Source organism: Oreochromis aureus, linkage group 10, assembly GCF_013358895.1.
Source record: "Oreochromis aureus strain Israel breed Guangdong linkage group 10, ZZ_aureus, whole genome shotgun sequence".
NCBI classification, from domain to species: domain Eukaryota; kingdom Metazoa; phylum Chordata; class Actinopteri; order Cichliformes; family Cichlidae; genus Oreochromis; species Oreochromis aureus.
The window spans coordinates 18582989-18608311 of NC_052951.1; the positions used below are offsets into that span (position 1 = coordinate 18582989).

The window sequence follows — 25323 nt, forward strand, 5'->3', positions numbered from 1 at the left end:
TATCGCAGTACGGAGTACTGCTGCATGTGTGAGCTTCCTCTGAATTATTGGTAAAGCTTTGTGTACGCCACGGCTGGAACATCTGAATGAAATCCATTGTTTTTTGGCAGCGTAAACAAAAACCCACGCGTGTGCTGCTCCCCTGATGTAAACACAGCATGACTGATCATCTGTCATCTGCACGAACCTGCTTCATATTTTATTCCAGGTCGACCCGGAGTATTCCGTAAATCTGACAGAGCACAAACTGGGGAGGGGGGGAATCTTGTAGTTACACAATAATGTCATTATAATAGACTATGCACAATTTCTCCATAGCTGTATGCTAGAATTAAGTCCTCGTGAATAAACTCCACTCTTTCCATTTTTCCATGGACGTGGTCTGTTGTCCACAGACAAACAAATGTTAAACAATTACTATATGTATATATATATATATATATATATATATATATATATATATATATATATATGTATATATGAACAAATCAACTCAGTGTTGTGAACAAATGTTGATAGTCATTTACAGTCATTATGTGTATTACTTTCTCCATCCACACACCACACACACTTCTGTGTGTTTGGAGTTGTTGGATGGCATAGCAAACTGTAGGGAGGGAGAGAGGGGGCAACATTTAGCTCGCGGGGTACAGCAGGACAACCTCGGCGAGTCCCCCCGCCCCCCGCCCCCCACCTCCAAAACTGTCACACGTGTACTCTCGCTTCAGTTAAAGCTGGCTCTTGAGCCGCTCCGACTCCTGTTTGTTTCATTAGCTCCTCGGTTCCTTCCCGGTGGAAGGGAGGTGATTCTCTCCGCCGCCATTTTTGGGGAACTGCTTATTCGTAAAGAAACTTTGCTAGCTGCTGCCTAACGTTAGCAGCTAGCTGGTTGGCCAGTACCCTGCCTGCCTTCCCTGCAGCTCGTTGTGACAGTTTAAGCTTGGCAGTCAGTCGTTATCCAGCTCAGCTCTTTGCTTCGCTTTCATATAAATATTTATTATTTTCACTTGCTGACGAAAATCGGTTAGTGCTAAGGAGAATAATCGGGCTGGGCAGAATGACCGTCTGTATTTGGGTAGGGCAATTATGCGGTTAGATTAGCGAATTAGCATTGCTAACTTATCGGCTAGCGAATTCCGCACTCTGATTTGCCCGGATTGCTTTGCCTGCCCGTGATTTAGCCACAGACACCTTGCCCTGCTCTGTTCCCGAGTAACCGGATTAAGCAGCCGTTCATACCCCCACTTCATCTCAACCTGTGTGGATTCATTTTTTTTTTTCCTTGACAAGGTGAGTTCATAACCAACTTTAGCGTTCTGCTAACGTTTACTCTGTGTGTTGATTTGTTCTCCCAACGCTATATACTGCAACGGAGCTTAATTTCAATATATCTTAGCTTACGAGCTAGCCAGCCAAATAGGATGCTATTTGCCAGCTAACCAAAAGTTGCTGTCACAACTTCTACAATGTGTCACATCAACAGATTTTTTTTTTTTTAGTCCGCCTTTACTGGGCAAGTTGAGTCACCCATTGTTAGTATGAAGACAGTATGTTTTTAATGGCGACGTGACATGTCTCTAATTGATCCAAATGTACAAGGGGCAATGCTGGAGAGCTAAATCGAGAGTTGTTATCATGGTAGTAAAAGGATGGGTACAGATTGCTTTACCTAAGGAGCGTTAGCTAGCTGCTTTAGCATGCTAATCCGCTTTATGCAACTATGGTTGAAAGCAGTGCCACTCCCTCGTTTTGTTTTTGTCCACTGTGGCTGTACGGCAACACTGAGTGAAACTCGCCTCTGAGCAGGGGAGGGTGTCTGCTTGGCAAGTTTGTTTACCTCTAAGGGACATCGTCACATACTGTCTGAATAGCTATGCAGTGTGGCGGTAGGTGACATTGGTCCAGGCTCATCCTATGTATGTCGCACGTAAGTTGCTTTCCCTGGCTTTGTGTTTACAAGCGGCGTTGGCCAGCAGAGTCTGACAAATCATCGTTGCCGTGTGCGAGAACGGGTAGAGCTCACGTCGGTCGGCGGCTGGTGGTTTTTTTTAGTGCACTGACGTGAATCGCATTCTTCAGTTTTCAGTGTTGATATTGCGTAACAGTGGATATTACTCGGCAAGCTTCCCTTCTGCCTGGCTTATCTGCGTCTTTGTCGCCTAACTTATGCATTACACAGAGGACCAGCCGCACACGGAGGCAACACGACACTGAATGTGGTTCAGTAACGCCAGAGTTGTGGCACCAAGTTCTTCATGCATCCAAATAAGACGTTGCGCTTCGTTTGGGGTGATTTCTCAAATGTCCCAGGCTTGGTGGCTGACATGCCTTCTCTAGATGTTTGTGTGCAATGTAGCAGGACTTTCTCTGCTACTCACTGATCACTAATTTTTCTGGCAGGCTGCCTGTCTGCCTGCTTTCCAGGTTTATTATAACTTGGTCTCATCTGATCACCTGCCAGTTGTTCATTTACATGTCTGCATGACTGTCAGAACAACAGTGCGTTCACACTGTCAAGCTACAGTGAGTGGTGCCCAGTGTCTTGATTGCTGGAGAAGCCCTTATAAAGTTGTTTTCTTGCCTGCCAGTGTTATATCAGGGTGATGTTGAATATAGGCAAACTGCATAATGGATTTAAGCGGCCTCAGAGCAAAGCCTGCAGTTGTTGCTCAAGTTGAGATCAAAGGCAGGCAGTAGTAGTCTTGCCTTATGTTAGTGAATAATATATAATACACTTTCACATGTAATACCATGGACCTTACTTAGCTTATTGATTGTACAGTGCCTTTTATTGTATTTAATCTTTTTTAGCTGGTATAAGTGAGGGCTAATCACATGATAGTGATCCTCAGGTTCCATTTGTGGTGTTCAACTTTCAGTAGTATGGCAGAGAGGGGAAAGAATGATATGATTGTGGAGATGCTGGAGATGTAAACTGTAGCACCTATACCTTTTTAAAAAATATATTACATCCGTGTGCATCATGGGTGTGTTTTAAAAAGCTTTTGACATCAATGGAGGTCAGTCACACAGATAATAAGACTCATCTTTTAATGAGATTTTTTTTTTTCCATAATAAGGAGAAATAAGGGGGAGAAGTCTATAATTGAGGCTGGTTGCTTAACACTTGGAGACCAACAACATATTTGATGAGTCAGAGTGAGAGCAAGAAGTGGGGGATAGGGAGACACGTTCATTTTATTGTTTTCAGGTGATCAACTGAGGATACAAACTTTAAAATGAGACAAAAATGTCTGAAGATTGACATTGTGCATCCTGTATCTTAAAATCAATCATAATCTTTAAGTTCACTCTCAGATTTTGCAAATTGTTTCGATTACAATCAACTGAAGGTTTAAAGAGTCTATTTGACCATGTTTTAAGCAAGGGATGTGAATGAAGAAGTAGTTTGTATAAGGAAATGGTGCCAAATTGTGTAATCTGTGGAAGTGTATGCCTTGAAGCTTATCAGCTCTTCATATCAGTGCTAGCATGTTTTTCTGACAGTTGTGCATTACACAGCAATGACGTTAAACTCCTAGCAGTTGAGCTTTTGTACACCTGAGTCACACGCAAGCCTATTTTTCCTGCTCTGGTTGTATGCTTTTTCAGACTCCAAAAATACACCTGTTCTGTCGTTGATCACCCGTTGAGATCTGCTTTTATTTCAGCACAGTAAATGGATCAGGAATCAGATGAATTTAAGATGTGACCTGTAGATTAGGTAGTAATCTAATGTTATCATAACTCATGCATATTCTAAAATTCAAAATGCCCTTAGACCAAGCAGCCCATCTGGTTTGATGAACCACATCCACTGAGACGTATGAGTATTTTGGTATGTGGATGCCCGTATTTGCTGTTAAAGGGGCCATTTTAAATGCATTTGTTTCCCCTTCTCTTGTTCAGAGTAACTGTGGCATGTCGTTGACGCTCCTGACACTTGTCGCAACTGGAGGGGTGTAAATAGAGTTTTGTGATGGAAACTGGATGGTTCAGTTCTCTTAGCATTTGGTCACTGCGTCTTTCCTCTCCGTCAACCAACTTTGCGATGGCACGAGAAATTGAGACGTGTTGTTGACATTAGGTAGCTTAGCTAGAGAACGTTCACTTCCTCCACTCAGTGCAAGCCACAATCAGTAATCGGTCTGGAAAGCAGGAGCTTGGACACCCCACCCTCCATCCCAGAGGGATACAAATAACATCACATGCAGTTCATTAAATTAACATTTTCTCTGAACAAACAGTTATGTGACGTTGCAGTGCTGTTGTTATTGTTTTTCTTTTTAATGGGGCGGCTGAGTAATTAACAAAGCATGAACTCAGTTTATTGACTGGTTCAAGCACAGATGAGTTACACATGACAGATTTTGTTTTTCATTTTTAAAATTAGTACCTCACCGGGCCTGACTGGGGTCATTTATGAACTGTAACTACAATCATGCTTCTCTTTTGGGCTTGAGAAGATTTTAATTATTGTGTGTTAATTAAGCGTGGGTTTTGAGAATTTTCTAAGAAATGAATAAGGAGTAGTTCACTAGGACCAGTTACATCAGGCTGGTACATGATCACTTCATGAGATGTATCACCTTCCTATTTTGAATTATTTAACAGTACAGCATAAAGCATCTTCTAGGCACCATTTGTATGAATATGTATATATAACAAACATAACAAAACAATTAAATTCCTGCAGTTCTGTTGGGGGGAAGCATATCCATAGGTGATCATAGGTATTCTGGTTAATAACTCCAGTCAAATACAGTAGGCAGTGAGGGGGTGTAATCGCCCAAAAATAACTAAACACAAGCATGTGGGTGTAACATGGATGTGTTGAAGAACTAAGGAAGAGTAATCGCTCCAACAGTATGTTTAGTGCGGTGGCTGGCAGGACATGTGGCGCAATGTTAACCTTCATACTTAATCTGGTATTACATTTTGTATTCAAAGCCATTATTGGTGTAATTGCAGCTTGCCAAATAAGACTTTGAATCATCCGCTTTCAAGAATAAAAAAAGGTTAATTGGAGTCTAATTAATAACAGTAATTAAAGTGTGTTATGTTGTAGTAATGGATGTTTTAGGATGGGTTTTAATTGGCTTTTAATAAAATTCTTTGGAACATCTTGTACATATTTTTCGCTGCTGTTGGTGAGCCGTCAGCTCCACAGCGTTGCTCCTCTGTAGCTAATCCTGTGGAGCTGAGAGAAATTCACTATGGAATCAATAACTTATTTGATTATTTATTATCCTTCTCCATTTCTCTCCCTCTATCTCTCTCTCTCTCTCTCTCTCTCTCTCTCCCCCTCTCTCTCTCTGTGCTTCTCAATCACACCCGTTGCTACTCAGCTTTGTGTATTGCTTGCCTCTTCATTAGGCTTCATGGTGATTTTTACAGTGCAGAGGAAATCAATTCGCATAACTCTTCAAGAGAGAATCCATTTTCTCAAGCAGTAAAGCAGAACAGTGTCCAGCACTTCTCCTCTTAATAATTGCATGTGCTTACACACATCTAGCAATGCAGCTCAGATTTTTCCAGATTTAGTCATGTGACAGAGTTCAGTGCTTGATTCGCTCTTCTCAGCAGTGTTATTTAAATTAGAATTAATCTTTGCTCCTTTTGTTTCTGTATTTCCCCTATAATGTTAATATAATACTACAAGAGATATATTATTGCAATTAACCATTTTAACTGCTGTTTTTTAAGTTATGCTTCATTACACCAACAGAAAGCCTGCATCTTTTACATGTTAAAGTGTAATAATTGTGTGAATAGCAAAGCATTTAGCATGAGAGGGAAAAATTACCATTGTAATAAATGACCACTGCAAAACACTATTGAGAAAATATGTAGTTACCTTTGTATTACCTTTCAGTTACCTTTCTAACCGCTAGACAGTATACCAGATGTACCAGTTTGAACTTCCTGGATGGCACACATTTTTTTAAATACTACCATGACGGTGAATAGTCAAAACTTGTAGCTTTAAAGGTTCCATTGAGACAGTGATTGCATTAACTGGCCATACTTATCAGGTACAGTTCTAATGCGGTTAAAAAATATATAATTCATTTACACTGAATTATATTTAACATGGAAAATTTAAGTAAGTACAATATATATAGTTTGTAAAACTAGTAACTGCACATTTACCAAATAACACCACTAAAGCCTTAATCACACAGGTCTAGACGCCAGTTGTTGGCAACCTCCAGTAATGTGTATTCCCTGGTTGGTTATTAAGTTATTGATTCGTGATTGCTTTGCTGTGGTCCTCTGTAGTTTACATGGAAGATACCAACATGTCTGCAAACACCATGTGTTCTAGGTGCACTTGAAAAAAGGGTGACATGTCTGCAAACACTTGGAAAATACTCGCCAGGTGGGAGTGAGACTAAAATGCACAACACAAACCAGAAACAGAAAACGTTTGCCTTCAAAGACAAAGTTGTGCCTCACCTCTAGAACGAAGACATTTTACTTTGAAGGAGAATCTTTTCCATTTTGTATCACACCTTTCACACTATTGCTTGGTGAATAGTTTCCAAATGTTTCCAAACAAGATGGCATCTTCCATATAAATTACTGATGACCACAGCAACTTGCTAGTGTAAAGCGATTTTAAGTACAGGACCGTATACCTCTCTGTGACCAATTTCATGCTAGCAAATAGGGCTGGGCTATATCATACCGTTCACGGTAATACCGGTGTAATTTTGGGCAACGATAGGAAAATGAAATATCGCGATAGAATGTGGGTAAAACGCGCATGCGCAGTGCCTATGTTTACATACGCACATGGCGGCGACGCAGAATGAGAGGAGCGAAAGTGGATCGTTAAATGAAACGGATGAACCAGAATTGGTTTGTAAAAATGCTGCAACTTCAGTGGTGTGGAACTGGTTTAGCTTTCGTCCGTCAGATACACAACAAAGCACTATTTTTGGTAGAGCATGGCAGCGGGCTGTCATTATTACCGTGTTGTTTGGAAAATACAGCACACTTAAAATCAATCCTTTGAATTTTCTGAAAATCGACAGTGCCCCTTATAATCCCGTGTGCCTTATGTATGAATTCTGGTTGTGTTTACTGACCTCGAAACGATTTTATGTGGTACACGGCGCTCGAAAATCTGTTAAATGTTTTAGTACGACTTTGCTATGCTACAAACCCGCACCGCTTGATGGATTGTCGGAGCATTACGGCTATCGTAGGCAGGCGCCTCACGGAGTGATGCGTACTGTGCTTCAACATAATATTACCGTATTGTGTGTGTATAACCTCTTTTTAAGTTTTGTGGATATTATACATGGTTATGCTGAGGATATGTCGGCCAATTTCCACTGGAAATGCCTTTTGGTTAAACTGTCCGCAAGGAATTTGCACTGTTACATTTTTATATAACTTTAATGCACATAAAAAACAGCTGCTTGTTTAAGTGAAAATACATTGATGGGGTTTTTTGCACAAATAAAGTTGTGGAGTTGTAAAGTATTTTGTCTAGTGTCAATTATATCGTCAGTTATATCGTTGTCGCAAATTTTCAAATGTATATCGTGATAAATATTTTTGGTCATATCGCCCTGCTCTAGTAGCAACCTTCAGCAACCACTGACCATCCTGTTCCAGAAACCATACTTTTCTCTTGTCACCAGTTGTTGCCAGTTGGTTTCAACAGATCTCTAGGGCTGCGTGAGTGAGGCCTAAAGGGTATGATGAGTAATGCAGGGTAGTAAGAACTATCACAGAACATTAACAGCTGTGAGGGGCTCTATGGCCACTTTCATCAGTACAGTAAAGACAGATGGGGGATCAAAAAAAGAGTGCAAAGGTTCAGCAAAATGAGGCATCTGTGTTCATTTTGGCCGCAATACTACTGTGTTTGGCATTTCAGTATGGGGCTCAAGCAGCTCCGTCACACACAGATGTAATAAAACAGGTGAGGTAAAGATGAAGCTAATAGGTGTGTGTTGGTTTTTTGTTTTTGTTTTTTTTTGCCATTCAACACTACCAAATATACTCACCTATAGAAAGTGCCGCCAAGTATCATTTCTATAAGTATAGTTTGCCAAAATATGTTGTTATTGTTATGCATCTAATAAGTATAATAGTAATTTATTTATTTTGATTTTTTTAAAAAGAACAACCTAAGAGTAGATTATTTATTTGGGATTTTGTTATATGTTTTTTTTTATGTTTTGTTTTTCTATATTTTTTAAATGTAATGACAGTAAAATGGTTTCATTCTAGTCAGTTTTAAATATATAATTAAATATATATAAATGACTTTGTTAATTTTGCTTACGTTAAATAGAAATAAAAGGCTTGTTAGCATGTAATGTTATAGCCGTGCATTGTAGCAATCTGTGAGATCAGTGTGGTGCATTTATGAGGAAGTGTAGTCACATGTCTGCTAGAAAAAGTCATTGTGGGTTAGGAAAAGTTACAGAAAGCTTTGACAGCAGACTGTTGTTAACATTTTTGGTTGTTGCTGCTGCTCCGAATTCTTTGTCAGTATATCGTTCTGACTTTGAGACGAGCTTTTAGGTTAGAGCTGATATTTTTCTTAACTTGTCAGCAACACTGGTTTGAAGCTTTTCTACTTTCACGTACAAAATCCCCAAAATCTCAGAGTACACGGTACATGTGTAATTACATCTCTAAGCGTTAACTTTAAAGTTAACATGGCCATGCCATCTGCTTTTTTTTTTAATGCGGTAAAACAGACACATGTAGATGTTTTTGTGTACACGCTACATATCGTTACTGAAAAATGTTGAGCTTGATTGGCAACACATGAAATGAAGATGTCATGCACTGCGTCTCACTGGAACACTAATGCATAGTTTCGCTTTTCTGTGGCAGTCCAGCACTCCTGTTGGCCTTTTGACCAACATGAGACTGGATGTCACGTGTCTTTTGGGAAATTCACACAAGTTCACATTAGCATCTCACACCAAGTAAAGCCTTGCTGTTGAGGTTCCATGCATGATGTCAAGTATGTGCTCAAGAGTTGTGTACCATATTGCATATGATATAACCACTGATTGCTATGGAACAATGTTAATTCCACAACTGGTTGGCAAGTGGTTCCTGGAGTTTGTTGGCTGTTGCTCGGTGAAATTGATTGCAAAGAAGGTGCCGCACCAAAAATGCCTTTCCATGTTTGTCTTCAAATACTCCCTAACTACCAGCCAAATGAGAAATAGAGAAGGTTTAGCTTCAGAATAAAAGTTGTGCCTTAGCGCTGTAGCCAACATGTTTCAAAAGGTGCAACTTTTCCTTTGAAGGCAAACCTTCTCCATTTCCTGGTTGTGTCCCACACTCCCAAACTGAGAGCAGAGCGGCTGGCCAGTATTTGTAGACGAGTTTTTCACATTGATACAATCTACAGGCAATCTCACAATATGGTAGCAACCAAAGCAATCACAAGGTTTTTGCCAACTGGTTGGAAAATGCAGTCTTTTTGGTAGCGACAGGTGGTTGCCAAGCGGTCACTGACAGGTGTCTAGGCCTGTGTGAAATGGGGCTTGAGCACTTATTTTTTCCAGCAACTGCTCTCAAACTTCAGCAACTACTTCTGCTGGCTTAGAAGTTAATGTCCCATGGATAGTGGTCACATGTATGCAAAATGTCAATACCTGTATATTAAATGTTTCATGTATAGTTAAATTGACCCCTGTTTATTGTTGAAGGAAGCTTAAAAGTTTGCTTATTTGCTTTTTTTCATAATGGCAGAATTAGAAAAATCTGAATCTCTATTCACTAGAATCCAATAGAAAAAGACTGGACGTCTGTTTTTGTTACTTAAGCATGTTTATATTAACAGTTTCTATTTCATTCTCTCCAAAATATTTATTGTCTTTGAGGACTCTGTTTCCCAATTCTTTTTCTTTCTTTTCTTTTTTAACAGTCAGCTGGATAGCTTTTTCAACAGGACAGATGTTGGGGAATTTAACTCACAGAGTTGTTGAGGTTGTACATACTGCTGTTATTATAAATACTAAATATTTTTACCACCCCACCCTTTCACTACTCAGGGCCATTTTTGTTTGTGTGAACCCTGGACCTCTAAAACAGAATTTCACACATGGTAAATTAGTTTGCTCTGTGAGAACACGATTCTAGATCAGAAAACAGGGTCTCAGCAGGCGTGTTGATCTCCACTCGTAGTTATGTAACTGCCAAAAACACAGCAGCAAAAGTTAAAGCCTCTGATTTTAAAAATTAATTTTAAATTCAAGCAAAGGAGAAAAAAAACATATAATCCAAACTCACAAGACAACATGTAGGTAAGAGAAATTTATACAAACTTTCAAAAAGTTTGTATGAAGCCTACTTTAATTCCCGTTATTAAAGAGTGGTAGCAACACTTGATTATATTTTTTAACAATGCCTTCTTAAGTGATTAACACGGGGAAACATTCACAGCATTCACATTCACTCAGCACACTAAGCGTGTGGTACATAATTTGAATGAGGCTCGTAAACAGTATTAATCTTGCACATGTAAATGCGTTAGTTGTGAGTCTGATGATGCAAAATATTTGGCCCTATGCCAGGATTGATCGTTTAGTGCAGCTCACCCTTCATTTCTGCAGGCCAGCTCATAGCAGTGGACATGAAATCAATTCTTGTGTTGGAATATTTGTATTGCCCAGTCATCCCAGTAGTTTAAAGATCTGCAGTAATTGCTGAGGCAGTACTAGTGATGACTCAGCAGTTAAATTAATGTCAGCAGCTGAAGGCCAAAATCACCAAGTATAATATAGTTCAGAGGTGACCTTTCTGACCAACTCGGTCTTTTGTCTTTTTCTTTTCATGAAATAAAAAGTTATACTCCGGCCTTGTCACCCTGTGAGCAAACAAGCGTTTGAGAAAATATTTCATTTTTGCTTCCTTTTAGGTCAAAGTTGTGCTCAGATTTCCTTCTTTCCTCTTTGAAGGTCTTTGACTCATCTTGCTGGTATCATCAAACTCTTGTTCCTCCTCTGCAGGATCAATGTGTTTCATCTTGTCCTTGCTAACACATCTCGCTGTCTCTGTCTCATTTTCTCTCCATGCAGGCGCCCATGTACTGGTTCCTTAGGGTCATCGATTGCCACAGATGAATCTTCAGCTGCTTTGCCATAGCTCAGCAGCCAGATAGTCCCATCGCCTTTGCGTGGGTGATAAGGGACTACATTAACCAGGATGCCCTCCTCCGTAAGGGCAGGGAGCCTCAAGGATCCGGAGGTGGCTGAGCTTTTCTTCAAAGAAGATCCAGAGAAGCTTTTCTCCGACCTCCGAGAGATTGGCCATGGCAGCTTTGGCGCCGTCTACTTTGTAAGGGAACTGCATCTTTACACTGACACAAACAATAGAAAGACTCACTTTGGATTAGATATGTGGTTAAAACTGTACACTTTAAAAAGTGATAAAATCAGTTAAATAGTGTAACACTGAGCCCATAAACTCCACAGGAAAGTGTTTCTTTGGATGTAAATGTCCTCAGAGGTGTCCCTGCCTTTTGGCCATTATAGAGAATGCAGGTTAAACATACTCCTGGCTTCATTTTTCAGACTCGAAAGTTACTTCCATCTTTTAAAGAGATCTCGATAAACAACATTTCAAATGCAGATAATTAATGTTACAGTGTATGTTCTGATTGCAGCATGTACCAACAGTGTCCTTCTTGTTTCCCAGGCTCGGGATGTGCGCACAAACGAGGTGGTGGCAATTAAAAAGATGTCCTACAGTGGCAAACAGTCTAATGAGGTGAGAGCACTGTGGCCAGAAAATTGATCGAAAAAACACAAATTGATGCAGCAAATCATGAAGTATTGATGCCAAATAGTCCAAATCCAAATATCCAAAGAACGTTATAGGTGAACAGTGTGCTGTTTCTGAGCTTCCAGCAAACTGGAATTCACTTTCACTGAATCAGTAACTTTGCTATGTAGAAGATAAGAGATTATCTTAAAGTAACTTTAGGTAGAGGCGGGCCTGATAAAGATCTGCGAGACTGCAGTGTTAAATTTGCAGTTCTGATTTAAAATCACTGAACTTACAAACCCAACAGGGTCATTCCTGCCTGCTCATTTTTATTATTATTTTTGTTGTTGTTGTTGTTGTCCCAGATGCAGTCCTCTCTGCCAGTGATTTCAGATTAGCTCTAATCTGTTTATATGTAATCTGTGAAGAGAGCCACCTTACTGCCTTCTGCACTTAAAGACAAGCTTGTAGATGCAGACACAGCCACCTCTGGTTCGTTAAGCCAATCAACGATTGCCATTTAAATCTTTATTTCCCCAACAGAAATGGCAGGACATCATAAAGGAGGTGAAGTTCCTCCAAAGGATCCGGCACCCCAACAGTATAGAATATAAAGGATGTTACCTCCGCGAGCACACAGCATGGGTGAGTCTAGTTTACAGGCATGCATAATCTCACACTGCCTAGCACTGCTATTCTTAAAATGATGTCATGTTTCCAGCTGGTGATGGAGTACTGTCTTGGCTCGGCCTCTGACCTGCTAGAAGGTGAGAAGCAAACAGTTGTTTTTACTCTTCTAAATGACATGTGGATATTTGAGTGAGTTCACATAGAAGAACCATGCACATTTGTTCTGGTTGTTTTCCTACAGTTCATAAAAAACCTTTACAAGAAGTTGAGATTGCTGCCATCACACATGGTGCTCTGCAGGGGCTGGCCTACCTTCATTCCCATAATATGATCCACAGGTGAGTGAGGTCCTCCATCAACTGTTTATTTTATTTCGTGAAATTTTAAGTATGTCAGGAAGCAACTGTAAACACTACATCTCTCCACTTATCCACATGCTGTGGTGTCTCTCTCTCTCCTCTCTCTCTCTCTCTCTCTCTCTCTCTCTCTCTCTCCCTCCTCTCTCTCTCTCTCTCTCTCTCTCTCTCTCTCTCTCTCTCTCTCTCTCAGGGATGTGAAAGCTGGCAACATCCTGCTGACTGAGCCTGGCCAAGTCAAACTGGCAGATTTTGGCTCTGCCTCCATTGCCTCACCTGCCAACTCTTTTGTGGGAACACCATATTGGTAAGTGAAATCTGTATGAAGTGAAAGTTTAAGTGTGTGTGTGTGTTTTGCATGCATAAACCAAAACTGAATTTATGGACTCTTTAAGTGGGTGTCTGTTAAAAGCAGCGATTGACCAGAACTGATTGTATATTTTCATATTCACACCCATGCCCGCTGATATAGTCAAATGCTTTGATATTGTAATCAGTGACACCATATGATAAGGATTTAGACCTTGCCTTATTTACTATTAATTTACCCTATATTTATATTATGTGGCTTTTTGTCTGATCCCTTGTCCTGATTTATGTTTTTCCTTGAATTTATCCAGGATGGCCCCAGAGGTGATTCTAGCTATGGATGAAGGCCAGTATGATGGAAAGGTGGACGTCTGGTCCTTAGGGATTACCTGTATAGAATTAGGTGGGTGACAGTGTGTTTGTATGATTAAACTGACATTTATAAAGCTCATTTTCTAGTCTTGCTGAGCACTCAAAGCACTTTAACCTGCAACCCACATTTAACCAGACATTCATACAGTGCTTTATTCTATGTGTCTTAACATTATCTACCTCACATCCGTGGGCCAATATAGAATCAGCAGTTATCTTAACTTGTTGTGAGGGACTAGTGCTAACACTGCACCACCAGGCCACCTCTATTGTATCAACAAAAATATAACAGCAGGAGAAAGTTGCTTTTACTGGAAATTAAAGATTTTCTCCCCCTGACAAAGTGATTGTGATGTTTTGTTGCATCAGTAGTGTTACTGATCACAGTGGGGTATGTTTTTTACTTCTCATCAGTTGTGAAAGGCAGCTTTAACCTTTCACTTAGTCACCCTGTAATTAAATTGGTGTCTGACTGATGTCGTTCTGTTCCAGCGGAGAGGAAGCCTCCCTTGTTTAACATGAATGCAATGAGTGCCTTATACCACATAGCGCAGAATGAGAGCCCCACACTGCAGTCCAGTGAATGGTGAGGTGTCACACATGCACTCACACAGTTTATCGTCTGTAAAGTTAAATTCAGCTGTCTGCTGGGGATGTGAAACAAATGTTTATATTTTTTGTGGATGCCAGCAGAGAGTTATTCTATCTATATCTAGTGTTTTCTAGCTGAAATAATGATGTTTGTTTTTGATGCCGGCTCTCTGTGCCGTCGTTTTTTGGGGGGTGTTTTTTTTTTTTTTTTTTTTTTGACAGTCTCTTTTCTCCTCGTCTTTGTTTCAGGTCAGAAGATTTTAGAAACTTTATCGATTCTTGCCTTCAGAAAATCCCCCAGGACCGACCGCACTCTGACGACATGTTAGGTGTAAGTGTGCGCACATGTGCTGATGTACTGTGCACTGCAACACAGAGACTGAGAGCAGCAGGGTCACTGTGCTAAGATGCGATACTGACGAGCCCTCTGGTGATGAAGCTCCCTGTGATGTTTGCACTCTGTTCTGTCCTCACATAAGCTTCTATTTTGATTCTTTAATCCTCCATTTCCGGATAAACTGACACAAAGACACGCACAACCAAAACATGTACAGACACACACACGCACACAGAGCTTGGTGTAATTACTATGGAGATGTGACTTCAGCGTCCATCTTTAAGTCAATAAGCAGCTGTCACTTAACGTGCTAATAGACTCTCTGTTGCTAATGGAAGTTGTCCTTTGGGTATGGAAACGCTGCACATTGTCTTTTTGTTTTTTTTAAATGTCAAATTCTAAAACTGTGTCTATCTCAAGATCAGCTGAAATGTGTTTTTAGCTGCTGCTTAGTGTGGTTTTCCTGTATGTGACTTGTAGCCCAACTTAACCACTTTACAATGCGTAGTAAATGCCTTTTAATCTTACGAGGAAATGCGTGACTCTATCTACCTGGGTATTATTCTTAGCTCTCATAACTGTCATAGCTTCACAGTCAGTCATCTGGATGATCTGCTCTTGTGCACATTTCTTCCCCTTATACATGGGGTTTTTTGTAAGCAGGCACATGGTAGGAAGAGTCATTGTCAAAATGTAATAATAGGTTATGCACTGACATTTTAACGATTGTGGCACTCATTCTGGGATTTTAATGTTATATGTTAAGGGTTAACTTTTATCTCTGACTAATATAACACATGTTCCTTTTGAGGATCTTGGGCTTAGGGTTAGTGCCAAACCACAACAGCTCAAGGTGCTTTATATTTTAAGGTAAAGACCCTACAATGAATACGGAGAAAACTCCAACACTCAGACGCCCCCCTATGAGCAAGCACTTGGCAACAGTGGGAAGGAAAAACTTACTTTAAACAGGAAGAAGCCTTCAGCAGAATTATGCTCAGAGAGGGAAAGCTGTCTGCTGTGACTAGTTGGAGGTGAGCGGAGAGAGACAAGACAGAAGATGCACTATGGAAGAGAGCCAGAGATTAATAATAACTAGCATTAGTAACTAGAAAGTATTAAGGTATTAAGTTGCTCCTCTTGACCTCTGAATTTAGGTGTTTTCACTGTTGTTGTCACAGGTGTATAATAATCAAGCACCTAGCCATGCCGTCTGCTTTTACAGACATTTGTGAAAAAATTGGTTGTTTTAAGAGCTCAATTGTGGTGCTGCAAGAGGATGCAAGTTAACTTAAGTTGCAGCAATTATATTCGCAAAGTTACTTCCCTCCTAGATAATCCACAGTTATCTGTAAGTAGTATTAGTGCAGCGTTGGAGTGTTTAGGAACTGTGTGCTGGGATCTTTATGGCATGGGTTTCAATGACCGAGCAGTTCGTGTAGGCGTTACTTTTGTCTGCAGATACTGTAACTTATTATTATTATTATTACATGCTAATTTGCAAATTTCATCTAATGTTATGAGACTGCAGTGTAAAAAAACGAGCTTCACATGTGTTTTAGTAGAGCTTTTCATGTGTAAGTATATTTGATCTGATATATTTTTCCCCAGTTTTTTGCCTGAAAACAATTAATTTGTGTCATTGTCAAAGAATATACATATTAATATTCAGGCATAAACACTCACCAATGGGATGATGACTCTTAGATTGACACTAATCAGTCCATGCCTGAGCGCCTTTGTCCCCAATTTAACTGGTGTGATTGTTCTAGAGTTGCTGATCCTGAAGCAGTATACCCAGGCCTGGGCTGTAAGGGTTTTGTCGGTGCAGGTCAGCATGGGGCTTAGGGGGATAGGGAGAAGGGACAGCAATGATCGGGCATAGTATGAGACAACCTTGCCTAGTGTGAGTCATCCTCCCATTAAATCCCAGGGCTATGACCTCATCACTTGCATTCAATATCTTTTGGGAGTACTGAATATCCCATCATCACATTCATAATATTTGAAATGTAGTACAAAAAAATGACTCTCATAACCAGTAACACTATGGACTCTTTATAGGCAGTTAGTCTGTTTCTTTTTCTTTTCCTTTTTTTATTAAGGCTCTCTGATGTCATTTCCTCATCTCCTGTCATGTTACTTAGAACCTACCAGTTAAAAATGGACATGCAAGTAACTTTCCTTTCACTATACCCACAGCACGAGTTTCTGCAACGTGAGCGTCCAGACTCTGTGCTGATGGACCTCATTCAGAGAACCAAGGATGCCGTACGAGAGCTGGATAACCTGCAGTACCGAAAGATGAAGAAGATCCTCCTTCAGGAGGCCCACAATGGGCCCACTTCAGAAGCCCAGGATGGAGACGAGGTGTGTGGATGTTTGTTGGCTAGCATCCAAACTCAAGCGACAAGAACAGGATTCACATGGGCACACAAATGTATTTGCCACTTTAAAAGGGCTTTTCTCATTAACTCTAAATGCCTTGTTTGTATGCATGTCTGTCTGCGTCTCCTGTGTCTTTCGTTCTTTCTCTTGTTCCCTTGTTTGCTGTCTTTCTCTGCGCCACTCTTTCGGCTTTGTCTTCAGGACCTGGAGCCTGGTGGAGGTCGGACAGGAACGGTGAACAGCGTTGGCAGTAATCAGTCCATCCCCAGCATGTCTATCAGCGCTAGCTCCCAGAGCAGCTCTGTCAACAGCCTGAATGAAGCAGCTCAGGACAGCCGCAGTGAGCTGGACCTAATGGAAGGAGATCACACAGTCATGTCCAACAGCTCCGTCATACACCTCAAACCGGTAGGTGAAATGACTCGGACAAATGCTAACAATTTAAAGGAGGATTCTTCTGATCTCAGTTTATAATAAAGCCTCACATGGCTTTGCTGGGAGCTTGGGCTCAAGTTACATCACTTAGCTCTCTCAGTCTGTGCATACATGTCAATGCTCCAAGTGTCTTGAATGTGCTCTGTCCACGGTTATACTGTGTGGTGTATCTTCTCAATTATTCTGTTGCCTTACCCCCCTCCAGGAGGAAGAAGAGAGTCTCTCTTTGGAACAAGCAGCCACCAGTGAGCCCACTGAGCCCCAGCCAACACCAGCTCAGGCCCCGAGGAAGCACTACCGCAACAGAGAGCACTTTGCCACTATACGCACAGCATCACTTGTGAGAACACATTTGCTTACTAAACCTTCGTTTGATTTGACAAAAGGACTGAAATATTATGTTACATATTTAGCAAATGTTTAAAATTCCTTGGTGGAGACTCGCGAGTAGATTTGTTTACCACTCACAAGCACAAGTGTCAAATCAGATAAGTGGAGTGTCCTAGTGTAACAGCAACATTCTGGTAATTCTTCTTCATCGTCATATTGTAGGTGACACGTGAGATGCAAGAACACGAGCAGGACTCGGAGCTGAGGGAGCAGATGTCAGGATACAAACGCATGAGGCGGCAACATCAGAAGCACCTAATGGCCCTGGAGAACAAGCTGAAAGGGGAAATGGATGAGCACAGGCTGAGGCTGGACAAAGAGCTGGAGAGTCAGAGGAACAACTTCACCCAGGAGATGGAGAAGCTGCTTAAAAAACACCAAGCGGCCCTGGAAAAAGACGTATGTAGACAAACGAAACTAAAATATTAGTTCAGAGGAAAAACATAGTTAATAGTCTATAGAGACAACAGCGAAATGCTCTCACATTATGATATTAAACTACATTCATGTTCGATTTAGCTGAAGACGTTTGCCAACGATGAGAAGAAGTTCCAGCAGCACATTCAGGTTCAGCAGAAGAAGGAGCTCAGCAGCTTCTTGGAGTCACAAAAGCGGGAGTATAAACTACGCAAAGAGCAGCTCAAAGAGGTAACACACATCCGCCTCAGCAGATAATAAATGTAGCCTATTTATCAGACTAAATAAAGATAATTAAATTATAATTTAATATGAATAAAGAGAATTTTTACATGATCAAAATGAGTAAATTTACAATATCCAGTACTGCACAAAAGTCTAGAGTTGCCCCTCATTTCTTTATATTTTGCTTCCACTGAGCCAGACTTGTAATTTATCAAAGTGATCTGACTCAGTAGTTCTGCAGATTTTCTGAAAGGATTTCAGTTTTTCTTTGGACATTGGCTGCTTTTTCACTCAATGTTTGTCTCAGTTTTATTGAGTTAGTAGCTAACAACACTTGGCATATCTCAACATGGTGCGCAGTATGTACTTAAGATATTTGAGCAGATCAATACCATCAGAAAATCATGTCTTTAACTTTTTTTTTTTACCATCGGCCATCAACTAATTTACAAGCGCTTTTTAAATGACTGTAACTCCGTTTGTGCAAGAGACATAATTGAAATGGGTTTGAAAAGAAGAGAAGACGAGCTTTACGAGGAGATTGCTGCTGCATCTCATAAAGCATTCACAAGGTACTGCTGTCTGAACACAAACAGAAAAATCAGCTCTGCCTAGATTTTACCATGTGCACTTCACATTACCATAACTCCTCCACCATTTTAGGCAAGAGAGGAATTCAAATGGTTCCTGAAAATTGAGAATTATTTTGTGATTTTCCAGCCTAAAGTCCATGTGGCCTGTATGATTAAGACATGGGTACAGTGGATCTCACCCCCGTTTCCCATTTTCCTAGCAGGGTAAAAACAAAAACAAAAAAAGGGGGCGGCTCAAGACTTTTTGACATTTTACTTCAGTCGAGAACTCAAATATTTTTAATTTATTATCACCCAAGACAAAGACGAGGAACACGCTTCATTTATTTTTGTTTGAAGATGCGTTTAAACAGTTATTTGTGAGATGTGAATTTTGACCGGCTCGGGTTAAGGAATGCAGGGCTTCAAACGCCTTTGTGTCAAACTGAATCCCTGCATATTAAAAAAAAAGCTAAACGACACTTGTGTGGCAGGAGCTGAGTGAGAACCAGTCAACTCCCAAGAAAGAGAAGCAGGAGTGGCTCTCCAAGCAGAAAGAGAACATCCAACACTTCCAGGTGAGGATCACTCAATATGTAGCTTTATTTGCCGAGTCTCTTTGAGTTTTTTTTTTTTTTGTTTTTTGCAGTATGAGTTCTATGGTTATTTATTACAAAACAACAATATGTTTATTTCCAGGCTGAGGAGGAGGCTAACCTGCTGAGGAGACAGAGGCAGTATCTGGAGCTGGAGTGTAGGCGGTTCAAACGCAGGATCCTCATCGCCAGACACAATGTGGAGCAGGACCTGGCCAGAGAGGTGTGGAGAGAAACAGATACCCAGCAGCACACAGTCTCACTTTATATCACAGTTTTATGATACTTATTTCAGTTTTTGTTTGTTTGTTTAGGAGTTGAACAAACGTCAAACGCAGAAGGATCTGGAGCATGCGATGCTGCTGAGGCATCACGAGTCCATGCAGGAGCTGGAGTTCAGGCATCTGGCAACAATCCAGAAAGCCCGGGCAGAGCTGATACGCACCCAGCACCAGACAGAGCTCACAAACCAGCTGGAGTACAATAAGAGGAGGGAGAGGGAGCTGAGGCGCAAGCATGTCATGGAGGTCCGGCAGCAGCCCAAAAGCCTCAAGGTACACAGAAAGATGGAGACTGTTTGTTTTTCCTTTAACAAATCATTTACTACCGACAATTAACTGGAATTAATCTCATCTCATTCAACTTTTATTTCTCCCCTTTAGTCTAAGGAGCTTCAGATTAAGAAGCAGTTTCAGGAGACCTGCAAAACGCAGACTCGGCAGTATAAGGCCCTCAGGAACCATCTGCTCGAGACCACACCCAAGTCCGACCACAAGGCTGTCCTAAAGAGGCTGAAGGAGGAGCAGACTAGGAAGCTGGCCATCCTCGCCGAGCAGTATGATCACTCCATCAATGAAATGCTCTCCACACAGGCTGTAAGTTTCATAAAGGAAGATCTGCAACATTTATCAAACATAAATCATTTCTGAGCAACATAGTGAGCATGTATCTATAGATTATTCAAAGCTAATTTGTTTAATATATTTGTGAAGGGCATCTTTAAAGTTGTCTTAATGAATAACAGCCACAGAAGAACCGGTTTATGTAGGTCTTTTTTTTTTTTTCCTCCATCCCTTAGCTGCGGTTGGATGAAGCTCAGGAGGGGGAGTGTCAGGTGCTGAGGATGCAGCTGCAGCAGGAGCTTGAGCTGCTCAATGCATACCAGAGCAAAATCAAGATGCAGACAGACGCACAGCACGACAAGGAGAGAAGGGAGCTGGAGCAGAGGGTGTCTCTGCGGCGGGCTCTGCTGGAGCAGAAAGTAAGATTAGCCTTTGTCTAATGTCAGGATGTGGGTGAGTGCATGTTGGGAAGTGACAGAACTGCAGTGCTCTTTTCATATCACTCGTTTACCTCTGCATTTATGTGTATTAATTCTCTGTAGGTGTTGCACATGCAGTTTGTATTTTATCTTTAGTACGCTGGGATTGTTCATACGTTTGGCCAGTAATACAAACAATGTAGTTGCCTGTTTTTTTTGTTTTTTTTCTCCAGTGTCAAATTGTGTTTATGTCCCCAGATCGAGGAGGAGATGCTTTCCCTGCAAAACGAGCGTCTGGAGCGAATCCGCTCACTGCTGGAGCGCCAGGCCCGAGAGATCGAGGCTTTTGACTCGGAGTCCATGCGACTGGGCTTCAGCAACATGGTGCTCACTAACCTGGCTCCCGATTCTCAGGGAGGCTGGGGTGGAGGAGGAGGAGGAGGCCAGGGGGCTCAGGGGGGAGGCCACTGGCCGGGAGGAGGTGGAGGAGGCAGTCACCATAGTCATCACCAGGGGGGCTCCAGCTCACAGCAGTCCTGGGGTCACCCCATGCTGGCTGGGGGCCCACCACCCTGGAGCCTCCACCACCCTGGTGGGGGCAGTCAGAGGGGTAGCCAAGGAGGTGCGGGAGGGGTGAGGAACAGCCCACAGGCTATGAGGAGGACGTCATCAGGGGGGAGGAGTGAACAGGGCATGAGCAGGAGCGCCAGCATCACCTCTCAGATCTCCAATGGATCCCACCTGTCATACACCTAAAATACACACACACACACACACACACACACACACACACACACACACACACACACAAAATATTGTCTTAAAGCTAATATCTCACTCTGAGATAACTGTACACAGACACACATCACGCACATACCACAGTACATCTCGCACTGCACAGTACTGAGGCTGGGTTTACCTGAGCCCAGCCGCTCTCCTGTCACCACTGCTCTACATCAGTGTACTGCTAGCAGCAGTCTGTGGAAATCCAGAAGAGCTGAGACTAATAAGATGCCCGAGGGCCATTTACAGTAGTGCAATAGTTGTTTTCTTGTTGTTTTTTTGTTTTTTATTGCAGCCTACACTGCTGTGTGTGTTTGTTACTGCCGTATTAGTCTCTGTTGCCACAATCCCAAACTAGTGTATTAATTTTCTATCTAGAGTGGTTTGTTTGCCATCTTCTTCACAGTATTGTGTTTTAAACCCAAGTGGGACCGATTGTGCACTAAGGTGCTAAGCTTGTCCTTCAAACCAGATTCAAACTGATGAAAAGTTAAATGAGATTATTTATGTGTAGTTGGGGGAAGACTAGAGAAGAGAAGGACTGTTTCAAGTGACTCTTAATGCGGTCGAGAAAGTAAATGGACCGAGAAAGAGAGCGAAGGTCGTCGTAAGTGAATAGCTGTGGGTGTTGCTGACTGTTTAGCTGCAGTGCAGGGGGACAGTTGTGGTGAAAGTATTAATTCCAGCTCTAAAGCTAATCCAGCTGACTTGACTTGAAAAGTTTGAGCGAGATAACTTTCATGGAAAACAAAGCTGCGTACGTTTTGGTACACGGGTTTCTTGAGGACCGTGAGCCCTGCTGCCAAAGGTAAAGGTGCAGAGTTGGATTTGTCGTAATAGCTACTCATGCCAATAATACTGTGTTGTAATGAAACACATTGTGCCAGAGAAAGGCGCTTCAGTGGACATTAATGCCATGTGGCCAATGGAGCCACTTGTCCTTCGTGTTCAGCTCTGTTATCTCAGCTCTTGGGTTTCCACAGGCCTCTGGCCTTCACTCACACCTGCCCAGTGGAAGGCTAGTCTGAAGGGCACTTGGATCCTTATTAGTCTGCAGGCCCTATGACAGAGATGGGTTTTCAGCAGCACCTAACCTCAACTTTGAACAGTTTCAAAACTGGTGTTCACTCATCACTTGTTTGCAATAAAATTTCAGTCTAATTTGGCACCATTTTAGTGACGCACTATGCAGTTAGAAACAACAAGAAAAGAGGGAAAAAAATGACACAAGCCTTTTGGCCTACTTCAAGAACACTCAAGTTAGAGCCTTGAATGTCTTGATTTGCACTTTGGCGTAGGCTTTCACCCACTCTTAATTGTTAATCGGACACATTTACACAAACATGTAGTGGCTATTCATTTTATTCGCCCAGGCAAACATTACGTAAGCCTGGTTTATAAATGCATGTGCATTGAAAATAGCACACTTAGCCTTTGTGAGCTGAGTTGGATGTAAATTGGCAACACAGTCAGCAGCAGCAGGCAAATTTATTAATGTATAAAAATGTCCGTGAAGCTTTGGGAAGTATTATTATTCACAGTTGCCCGAAATGCCTTTTTTGTTTTTTTTTTTTTTATTTCTTTGTTATTTTCTTTAGTTTTTGTTTTTGTCAAATGAACACACAGTGAGGAGGAGCTTCACTAGCCCTCAGCTGGTTGGTGACTGCTGAACGTTTTTGAAGAGTGGATGGGTGGTGATGCTGGGATCTCCGCTGCCATGCCCCTGCAACCTTCCCCGGTCTGACACCCCGCTCTGTCTCACCCCTGATGACCACAATGTCACATTCTGACCACCGATCTTGTCCCCCAGCATCCCTCCGCCTACGTTTCCTCCCCTCTGGAGCCTCCTTTTTGTTTTGGTTTTTTTGGTCTTCGCTCCTTCGCTCCCCTCCCTGATCTTTGTGGAAAGAGCTCTCTCGAGTAAAACAAAAGAAGAAAGAAATATATATAAATGTTATAAATCTATAAAGAAGGATTATAGAGAAGTAAAGCTAAAGGTGGAAAGTGTTATTGTGAAACAGAGTTTATGAATTATATGTTGCTGCAGAGGTGGAATGTACAGGATAAGCGTGTTAATATTGTATATTTTGAATCTGAACATGTGGAGATCGAATCGACAAATCAAAGACGAGTTAACTTGCGATGCAGGCACAGTGATGCGTGGCTTTAGTGCGGTGGCAGTTAAACGATGGATCGATTCGCATATGGATCGATTTGCGGCCGCTGAGTTTTTCACTGTCTTATTTGCAGCTGCGAGTTCTCGAACTTGTTACAGATATTCTGTTGTGAATGATAACAACACAGCTTTAGGTCAGATTGCCTCGAGTAAACGGCAACACTTTGCTTTGTAGTGTATGAGGATGATTTTGCACATAATTTGAAAACTAGTTAGGTGGAGCCTTTGCTTGAGCACTGGCTATGTGTTACTGACATTGTACCCCATAGTGAAGACTCAGCCTCTCTGCTTCATATCATCGTGGTTTTTAGAAGACTCTCAGAGCTAAAGTAAAGGTTATAACGTGAGGGGAAAAAAGTCTTTTTAAAGATTTATTTAAGGAAAAAAAAGAAGTGTTAAAATCTGAAATGGCTAAAATTGTTTCCAGATTCTTGCTGTAGACAGTAAACATTTTTGAAAAGCAGTACTCTAGGTCTTGTAGGGTCCACTGACCTTACATTTTCTGATCTGTGCACCAAGAGCCCTGTTTGTTTATGGTTTGACACAAACCATTTTCACACTGCACTTAATATTTGCCTTTGGTGGGGGGAAAAAAAGTACCAACCTGTACTCAAAAGTTTCAATCTCTTTTTTGGCTCAGAAACAAAATGCCAGTATGCCATTGTTCCAACTTTTCCCCAGGTCTTTAGTGTTTTTATGCCAGAAGGGGTGTTTTTAATTTCCAGATGATGTCTGCAGAGGGCCAAACGAGTGGCGGACTTTTAGACCTTCTCTTGTGTTTACTAGAACTCCCAGGTGTTTTGCGAGGCAGTCTACCTTTAGACCTTGGTCACTCTGAACTGGATCAGTTGCACTGATTGCACAAGTGACTGACCAGATTAAAGAGTCTACTGTGATCCACCCCCCCAACTCTCAGTGTTGGGGTTGGGGGAGGAGGTGACTGCCATTGCTGAAAGTAGGTGGGAGGCAGGCTTATGTCTCTGTACAGTCTGTTTTATCAGTATTCCTTTTATCTCCTGTCATTTGGTGGATCTTGCTGTTTTATTCTCCCTGGTCCAGAGATCTGTATTAAACTGTATTAAATGTATAGATTGTGCAGAAAGCTGAATGTTGGATAGCAGAAGAGAAAAGATATTCCTTACAGATGACAAAGTAAAATGTATAAATGAAACTCAAAAGCAAAGTTTAGGGGATAAATGTAATATTTTGTTTGTAATTACTATTTTTTGTTGGAAGAGGGCTACTGGATAAAGAATCATCTGTAATAAAATAATTTTAATATTTCTTTGTCCTGTGGTGTCTTGTATGAAATGGGAAATACAGTCATGTATGGATATGAAATGAAAAAGTGTAACAGTTTCATTTTAAGATCTACGGAGACCCCGGTAGAGAATTTTATTCCGCTTGACGTTCCTTCCTGTTAAAAGGGAGTTTTTCCTTCCCACTGTCGCCAAGTGCTTGCTCATAGGGGGTCGTCTGATTGTGGGGTTTTCTCTGTATTACTGTAGGGTCTTTACCTTACAATATAAAACACATTAAGGTGACTGTTTGTGTGATTTTGGCACTATATAAATGAAATCGGATTGTTTATAATTTGGGTATTTTTTTGTGGGATTATTGGAAAATAAACAATTGTACTATTCTACCAAAGAAAGTTCAGGGAGTTTTGCACCAACAGCCACCTTCATTGTGCAGCACAAGCTTTTGTTTGGATGAGTTTTACTATTTTTT

General features: G+C 41.3%; 1 protein-coding gene across 3 annotated transcripts; it reads left to right on the forward strand.

The window, feature by feature from the left end:
• The first annotated feature begins 712 nt into the window (after window positions 1–712).
• On the forward strand, window positions 713–24876 carry taok1b (TAO kinase 1b). 3 transcript variants are annotated; one of them, XM_031757327.2, is made up of 21 exons: window positions 713–1290; window positions 11067–11325; window positions 11686–11757; window positions 12298–12399; window positions 12476–12521; window positions 12626–12722; window positions 12934–13047; window positions 13361–13452; window positions 13914–14007; window positions 14262–14343; window positions 16552–16719; window positions 16939–17145; window positions 17378–17512; window positions 17725–17961; window positions 18082–18210; window positions 19271–19354; window positions 19476–19595; window positions 19687–19926; window positions 20035–20247; window positions 20451–20633; window positions 20892–24876. In XM_031757327.2, exons 2-21 carry the CDS (start codon window positions 11194–11196, stop codon window positions 21387–21389), a joined length of 3045 nt encoding a protein of 1014 aa, XP_031613187.2. In that variant the 5' UTR covers window positions 713–1290; window positions 11067–11193; the 3' UTR covers window positions 21390–24876. The 3 variants fall into 3 exon arrangements, with proteins under 3 accessions (XP_031613187.2, XP_039473928.1, XP_039473927.1); XM_039617994.1 differs by lacking the exon at window positions 713–1290 and adding an exon at window positions 1796–1886; XM_039617993.1 differs by lacking the exon at window positions 713–1290 and adding an exon at window positions 1908–1927.
• Window positions 24877–25323: the final 447 nt, after the last annotated feature.